The 9,129-nt window shown below is 40.6% G+C and overlaps 1 protein-coding gene across 1 annotated transcript in view; it reads right to left on the bottom strand.

Moving 5' to 3' along the window:
- The window catches only part of LOC126405033 (voltage-dependent T-type calcium channel subunit alpha-1I-like), a 266,041-nt gene that overhangs the window by 119,879 nt on the left and 137,033 nt on the right, over window positions 1–9,129 (bottom strand). Inside the window, exon 4 of the mRNA XM_050068546.1 lies at window positions 221–354. Coding sequence (XP_049924503.1) covers window positions 221–354 — 134 coding nt within the window. The remainder of the gene's footprint in view (window positions 1–220; window positions 355–9,129) is intronic.

Here is a 9,129-nt window from a genome sequence, read left to right as displayed (position 1 = left end):
CATCCTCCCATGACCCTCTACCACTGTGCCAAATTTCACATGGATTGACCAAGTCAGTGAGGAGAAAAACGTGGAACAGACACACAGACACACCCACAGAAAGAGTTTTCGTCATTAAAAGCAAATGTTGCTTTTTGCCATTCAATATCTCCTGAACAACATGACACACAAACTTTACCAGAAGTAGAATTAATGCTATCATTATGATACACATGCTTACCCAGCCATGACGATGAAGAAGTCCAATCTGTTCCAGGTGTCTCCCAGGTAACAGCGTCGGCCAAAGATCCCAAGAGCCACCATCTTTACCACCATCTCCAATGCAAAGAAGATGTAGATAAATGCATCGAAGGCCTATGAGAAGACAAACGGAGATAAAGATGGAGGAAAGTGAGAAGAAGATGCATTTGATACATTTCTCTTGGAGCACATAAGTAGTGGGCTCAAGCTGTTGTCAGAGCTCCCTCTTCATTTTTTTCATCCAAATCAGTTTGTTAATGAACGAGGAGCACTTATTATTTCTGGTGAGGACAAATTACTCTTTAGCCATTAACATTAAATCTGTTATTTTTGTGTGTGTGTGTGTGTGTGCTTTTTTGTGGACATGTGCCCTAAAGCAAATTTCTCAAGCCTCAAGTGATGTTTTGGTCTGATCCCTATCTAATTCAAATACCTCAAAACAATCCATGACCTTCCGTTTTCAATGTTTCAAAGGCAATTTTGACACTTTTTAAGTGTTGCCACTCCACAGCAGACTCATCCCAAAGCTCACAGGAGCTGTCAAGTTAGTTATTTTCCATCAAACTGCCCTTTAAAACACCACAAATCATGATCTAACACACCAACAGAATATGTGATACTCAAGGCTGATGTGCTCTTCATGTGTTTGTGTGACTGAAAATGCTGGTGGCGATCACTCGAGCCCAGTTTACTGTTAATGTTGTGATCTGAATGGCATAAAAAAGGCTTATGGCTGCACTGAGAACATGTGTCTGTACTAATGTAATACCCCGCAAAACATATGGTGCCCAGTGCGAAGCAACCCACGCTGCGATACTTGAAGAGCAAAGAGGAAAAAAGGAAAGTGAGGGAGATCCAGGTCAAACCTCAGAGAAAACAAAGATGAAGACAGAAGAGACAGTGAGAGATAAATGGAGAGAAAGACAGATGAGCTCATATCTCTGCCATGTCCTGCTTGCATTATTATGTTCAGATCACTAGCTAAACCTCCCTATTGTATTTTCGGAACTCTCTCCCAGTGCTTTGCCCTAGGCTGTGTGACTGTGTTTGCTGCCTTGTTACATATTCCTACTACATATAACTCAAGCTGCTATCTCTTGACACAGAGATTTCCGAGGCCCGGATATTCAAAAAAGCAATGAAGCTGCACGGCTGCTTGTTCATAAGTCATTGGTCATAATTTGAATTTTAGATGATGACAAGCCTTTTTGTTTATTCCAAAACTGTCGTGACTCCCCAAACTGTGCACAAAGCCACAAAATGAGATAATACATTTAGTACTGCTGTTTAACCTCAAAGTTATATATACTTGAAATGCTTGCTTTACTGACTAAATATGAAATGAAGAGTTTGACCCACGATGCGAGAATGTTTACCCATTTAAATTGCTCTTCGAAAATCTGCAGATAGGGTAGCACCTTAAGCTGGTTACAGTCTCAGGTCAAGTGCAAATGATAAGAAAAACATACTCTAATATAATCTTTAGCTGAAAGGTTAAAACAGCCCAAGTTTTAATAAGCTTAAAGGGACAGCTCACCCAAAATCAAAATGACAGATTTTTCCTCTTCCCTGTAGTTCTAATTATTAATCAAGATTGTTTTGGTGTGAGTTTATGAGTGTTGGGTATATCAGAGATGTCTGCCTTCTCTCCATCGTAATGGAAGTAAAACATCTGAAAAACTCAACAGAAATGTCTCTTTCCAGAAATCATGACCCAGTTAATCAAGATAATTCACAGAACTTCTGGTGAGCAGTTTCATGTAGGAACTATTTTCTGTCTACCGAACTACACCTGTCGACCATATCACTGCGCAGAAAGAAACATGCATCTACTCATGATTGAGAAGACAGCGCGGGAATTAAACAATGGCTTCCTCCTCAGCTATGCTAACTAGCTAATGTTAGCTAGTATAGTTGTGCTAGGTGAGCTAACAGTAGACGCATTCTTCCGTCTGCGCAATGATACAGTTGGTGGGTGTACTTTGGTAGAAAGATAACAGTTCCCACACGAAACTTCACACAACAAGGTCTGTGGATTATCTGGAGTAACCAGCTCATGATTTCTGGAAAGAGACTTTGCTGTTGAGTATTTTTTTTATGTTTTTTGTTTTGTTTTGTTTTGGCGCTTGGAGCACCGCAAGCCGAGCCTAGCTTCAATGTATTTAAGAGAAGGCAGACATCTCTACAGCTGATATCTCCAACACTCTGCAACTCACACCAAAACAATCTAGACCGATAAATAGCACTACAGGTAAAAGAAAAAATATGTATTTTTGATTTAGGGGTGAATTTACGCATTAATTGACATGTTGCAATGACTATAGTGGCCTCAAACTCTTTGATTCCCTAGAATCAAAAATCAACACAAATGGCTGTTAAGATGTCTGCCTTCTCTTAAATATAATGGAACTAGATGGCACTCGGCTTGTGGTGCTCAAAGCGGCAAAAATTACATTTGAAAAACTCAACAGCAATGTCTCTTTACAGAAATCATGACCTTGGTGTAAGCAGTTTCATGTTTTTTTTCTACCAAACTACATCAGCCAACTGAATCACCACGCAGAAGGGAGAGTGCATCTACTGCTAGGAACCCTAGCACCACTGAGCTAGCTCAGCTGAGGAGGACGCCATTCATGTTACATGTAGCACTGTCATGAGCATGACACACAAAAATATCGCCTACAGGACGCGAACCATGGCAGAAAAATGGCTACATCCCCGCAAGATCAAACACCACAAAAGTTAGTAAAGGATGTGTTGAAAACGGTTGAAAACTGCTACACAACCGGAGGTGGTAGGGCGGGACTTCAGTGGGTGGCTCGTTCCGCCCAATGAGAGGCTGATCTATGCAGCAAACTTCTGCCCATTCAGACTAGCACACTTCCTTCTGCCTGATGATATGGTGTGCGGGTGTAGTTTGGTAGAAATAAAGTAGTTCCTACATGAAACTGCACACAACAAGGGCTGTGAATTATCTTGAGTTGAGTTTTTGAAATGTATGAGCACCACAAGCCAAGTGCCATCTAGTTCCATTATATTCGAGAGAAGGCAGACATCTCTACAGCCGACATCTACGACACTACCTGACTCACATTAAACAAGTTAGACTGATAAATAGCACTACAGGTTAGAGATAAAATATGTATTTTTGAGTGTGAACTGTCCTTTCAACTTACTTGACAGCAATCCATATATAAATACTAAGAAAGCCTGAAAAGATACAGATTTTCATATCACAAAAACTTTCCAACTCAGTGTTGCTTTGGGCTGCTAAAATACAGTGAGTGCATATGCCCTGGGAAAAGAGTCTGTGCACTCGACAAATCAGATGGCTCAAACCAATACACATGCTGCATTGGAAAAACAATTTTCTACAAGCACTTTAAGGTTATTACTTTTTCCGGGTTTCATGCAGAAGTTAAATGACAAACTACAGACTCAACAATAACCCACAGCAGACTAGAGAACACTGATATGTGGTACATTTGGACAACCAGGAGTAATAGGCTTCAATTGAAGAAGGGAGATTTTTTTTTTAACCCAGCATTGATGAAAAATTGCAAGATGATGTTTGTAGCTATAGACCATATTGAATGAGATAAATGGTGTGTGAAATCTTGAGGATTTATTCATGTAGCAGCGCTGGCAGGAGCAGAGGAGGATGTTGTTTTGTCCAAGTCAGAAATAGCAAGACAAGGAAGCAGCTATATATTCCCCTTTTCTGTGCCAGTGTGGACTTCTTCAGTGGTGTTTGTTATCTAAAGGGATCAAGATATCTAAAGGTTGAAATTGAAATGAGTTGGCGCAAATTTGTGCACTTGTGGGTGCGTGAATGTAAGCATGCACGTCTACACAAGACCGCAAATATAAATATAAATCTGTGCTTCTTTGATTTTTGGCAAACATGGCTCTGTATATAAATATAGAGGCATGTCTTGTAATGCATTTGAAGCCAACATGTGTGTCTCTCTCACACATACACACACAGAGCTGGCAGCATGCAATGGGAAAGACGAGAAGATCCGTCTCACATGCTGTTTAAATGATGTTTTGATAAATAATGCAGCCTGCACGCTTCACATGTAATCCGACGTTGGCTGCACCAGTTGGATCCCTGTCGCGCTCTGCTCTGACTGAAAGGGGAATGAATTCATCATAGTTGTTTGTCACTACCGCCGGCTTCCTCTTCAGTCAGCCTATCAGGTTTTATCGTCAACATGATTTGTAAAGAGGTTAAGGCTGTCTTGTAACGGGCTTCTTTCATGATTTGAAATAGGAGCCGGTGTGGAAGCTACTTCATATGCTGTCATTGTGCTGCTTATTTGGCAGGGGGAAAGGACGCAGTAAGTAGGTCATCAAGATTGCGATGGTGGACCATTTGAAATGAAGAAATGTATGTGTGTCTTACTCCACTTGTGGAATGAGTGAATGACAACAGTAATCAGCGTATCAATCCAAAGGCACCACACGGACGAATGTTCATTTCACACTCAGTGACAAATCGGACGGGGAAAGTAATACCTGTCTGTGTGTTTTCTCAACAGTTGAAGCTTGATTAAAAAAGGTTGAACAGGTGCTGATCTGAAGGTATAATGAGTCCTGTTCCATCTGAATCCATTTAAGGTAGAAAAACAACTTCTGATTTGTGTAAGATGACTATGCAAATATAGACATGATTTACATGAGGCCAGAGACGGCTGCAGAGGACCTCCACATCCTTATAGCAGGTACAATTTCATCCTTGACTGCAGTGTCTAGCTGTGAACTCGTTAGAGGGGACCTATTACGCTTTTCCTTATTTTCTGCCATTTATCTAATGTTACAATGTTGGATGTTCATATTAAATGTGGCCAAAGTTTCAAATAATGAGGTAAATGTGTGTAAAAGTAATCCCTGTGAGCAAAAACCTCAGGCTTCAGACTGTTCTGAATACTCTGGGTGTTTCTCAAAGTCAAGGAAGGATCCTTAAATGGCGGAATTTCAAAGATGCTACGTCCTCAAATCCTGCCTAAAGACAGTTCTGATGTCAAGGATCCTTCAAATTCTGAGGACAGATTCTTCCTTCAAAGAACTTTCAAGTATGCATGTGTGTATCCTCAGCAAGTATAGAGTACCCACAATTCTTTGAGCACAATTGGGTGGACGAGAAGGCGGGTTATTTAGAGAGTGCCAAAATGATCACAGTACCCTGGACCTCTCCTCCCTTCTGAAGGTTTCTTGGGTGCCAGAACACTGCTACATGTAGCTACATGCTAATGTCTGAGAAACCTGTAATCTTGGTTGCTGATGTTGGCAATTTCCCCCCTGATTTCGTATCATATTCCTGCAGGAACATGACCAGTTGCGTTTGGAAGCTTTAGTTGATTTCTCACAGTAAGTGCTGCTATTCTCGGTTGCAGCCATTCCCTGGCTGCAATGATGGTGCAGAGCAACCAGATGAGGAAGATCCAGAAAAGCTGGCCTATCAGAGCAGACTGGGCTTTGATCATTCTCGGAACCCATCGGCTGTATTCGGCGTCTGACTTCTGGCAGACGGCCGATTTTTTGGCATTCCGGTTTGATTTGGGCGGAGGAGGCGAATTTCCATTTCCAACTTTCATTTATATATAAGTAAATATGCTGAACCATTGCGATGGATTCAGAGTTTGCAGTGACGCCAATTATGTTCCGGCTCTAACCTGGCAACACCTGCATCTGGCTCAAACGTGATTGGTCAATATCACGCAAACTACAAACAACCTACAACCGGAAACCAGGGCTCTTCCGCTCTTCTTCCAGAGGCAAGATCTCCGGGGTTTGCCTACAGACTCTACATTCACTGAATGTAGAGTCTGTATATAGAGACTAGGCTTTGATAGACAGAGTGTGAATTCAGGTGTTCCAGCACTGACAATAAGGAAAATTAAGTATTTTTCTTGTCCCTTAAAGCATGTTAGCAAGTATTTTGGGTTTATATTAAAACAAATATGAACCTGGAAATGCAAATGATAGCTCCTCTTTCACTTTGAACTGGCCATATGTGCTGAGGTGTTGAGCTATCTGCCTTTCAAACCTCTTTGTGCTGCCCAAAACAATGAAAAAGAAATACACTTTCCCTTCCACATTGACTACATTATTTTCAATGCAGTAATTATTATAATTTAAGACCTAATTTTTATTCACAATTCAGTGTCAGATAAGCTGGCTTAATCAAGGAATAGTTCATAGTTCAGAACATTTTGGGAAATTCAGTTATTTGCTTTCTTGCTGAGAGTTAAAATAGAGCATTTATCCCAGTCTCATGTCTGAATGGTAAATATGAGGCTAGTGCTAGTGGCCAGTTAGCTTAGCATAGAACCAAGACTGGAAACAAAGGGAAACAGCTACCCTAGCTCTGTCTTGAGGTAACAAAGCACCTCTACAGTTCACTAATTAGCACATTCCATCTTGTTTGTTTAATCAGTACAGAAACCAAAGTGTAAAAACAAACTGCTGTGGTTTGATGGAGTTATGTGCTGAACTACTTATTTGGCCGCCTCAGTGGCTTCCTGAAGTGTTGTCACCGCAGTTGCCAGGAAACCAGTGGAGACTCTTCATATTTACCAAACAGACATGAGAGAGGAAGTGCGGTGGGGATACTGTATTTCACAGAGGGCTTGAGAAGCACGTGAGGGCCACACTAACAATCTAAGCACTGTCAGCAAAATCCCTCCTGTTACCATTAGCAACCAACAGAACAGGACCCCCTCACACTACCTGGGGAGACAATATGCTTGTTAGAGAGACGCAGGATGGAGGAAGGGAGAGGGAGTATGTGTAGGATGGGGTAATGGGAACATAGGGAGGAGTAAAGATGGCATTAGAAGGAGAGGTAGGAGGAGGACGAGAGATAGTGGAGCAGGAAGATGTGTCACACAGTTTGGAAACAGCAGCGAATGCTTATTTGAAAATCTCTGCACAATGAGGAGAAAATCCGATGAGATAAATAAACCTATTACAGTTTGGTCTGGGGGGCTTTATTTGATATTATAATCCACTCTAATGTGCTGTAGGCGAGTGAGATACGGTGTACACAATCAGTCTACATAGCAACAGCGGACACCTCACATGTAGGTTACTGTAGACAGATTTTCAATGTCAATGGGCATTACAAACCACCAACAAAAAGCGTGTGAGACGAAATAAGGTCGTCCTTGTCACACCTGAAACTGAGCCTGCCAAATTTACTTCAATAAAAAGCAATTACGACCCCAGAGGAACACTGAGTCCTCAGCCAGTTGGCAAATTACAGTAGTGACACAAAACCCATATAAGCCCTGTGTGGCTTACAAACAGAAACACAAAGGAAACTATTTGAAATTTGGCCAAGAAAAAGAAATCCCAATAACCTGTGCTCTTACATAAGGGGAGCTCAACCCGTTACTAAGTCCTTTTGTCAATGACGACCTGTAACAGGATCAATCAAGTCCATAAGCAAAGACAAGACAAGCAAATCTAAACTAGCCATGGTAACCATTTTTGTTTGGCAATATAGTCCCAGCAATATTTGCGATGAATTATATTATTGTCATTTTCAGACCCTTTCATGCCACTGATATAATGCTATGACCCCTGTCTCAGTGAGGTCTCTCTGCTCCCCTATGAGTGTGTGCATGTGGTTGAGTGTGATTGGATGTTGCAAGGCAGGTGGTGTTTGCTGAGATTGCTGTGACCGGATTGGTCCAGTGCATGTCAGAAGATTTTTAAACGCCAGCTGATAGATGTTCTTCCCTCCTTTTCACTTTACCTCTTCCAGCAATTAGACTATGAATGTCGATTTTGTTTTTGAGTGCCTGCAGGAAAAAACTTGCAACGTTGTTAACAAGTGTGTGTTCTTGATAACTTTGTTGTTAAGGAAAGTATTTTGATCATTTTGAGTAGGTGAGTTTTCGTTAACAGTTTACTTTTTAAAGTTATTAGTTGGTTTTCTTGTATTCTTTTGTCTGAGCACTGTAAATAGAGCACTTTGAAGCAGTTTTAGTAAAAGTGAGAAGCCCTTTTTGTTTGGCATTGCCAGTTTCTCTTCTCTTGTTTTGAATGGAAAAAGTTTAGGTTAGAAACGTGTCTTTTGTTTCACATTTGTTTTTGCTGGGTAAGTCGAGGGTCCATGAGTATATTTTTGTTTGTTGTTTTGGGTATTGCTCTACTCTGAGGACAAATAAACTGCTTACTTTGTTGTTTGACATACTGTGTGACTGGCCTTCCTTGGGAGTGGAAAGAGTGGGGAGTCGCAGTCGCTAATGTTATGTCCCCTAAACCGGGGGCATAACATTAGTAATAGCATAATAATGCAATTACAGCCTTTCAAAGAGCAATGAAAGTTTGATTCTTATGAATATTTAGACACTGGAATGTAAAAACATACATATCTTAAATAAATAAAATACAACCACACAAACAAAACAATAAATACAATGGATTCCTTGTTAACAAAAATTGCACTTATATAAATATTAAACATTTGGCACCAGGGTAAAGAGAGTCATTCCTTAACGAGCATTATACAGCCAATCTAGTTTCTCAATAGTTAGGGAGTTTGTTCCAAAGTGCAAAGTATTAACATATCCTCCTGAGACCCAAAGTTTTGTTTGGTATGCATTTTTAATTTCCTTTTCTTTTATTTGTGATCAGTAGGGCCTGATAAGTATAAAAATTAAACAGTCCCAGTGTCCTCAAACAAGACAATACTAAAGTCCCAATGTCTTCAAACTAGTACTTTCTAATTAACAATGTCTTAGGTTGTTACTGTTGCTAAAATTGGTCACACTTGTTGCCATATCAAAACTTTATCAATCGTAAATAAACAAGTTTTATCCATTAATGTGATCAGGTTTTGGACCTTGTCCACTTTGTGTCGGGATCGGCTGCAAA

Source organism: Epinephelus moara, chromosome 18 (assembly GCF_006386435.1).
Source record: "Epinephelus moara isolate mb chromosome 18, YSFRI_EMoa_1.0, whole genome shotgun sequence".
Lineage (NCBI taxonomy): Eukaryota > Metazoa > Chordata > Actinopteri > Perciformes > Serranidae > Epinephelus > Epinephelus moara.
The sequence above is the reverse complement of the archived record's forward strand: the minus strand, read 5'-3'. Positions and strand labels throughout refer to the sequence as shown.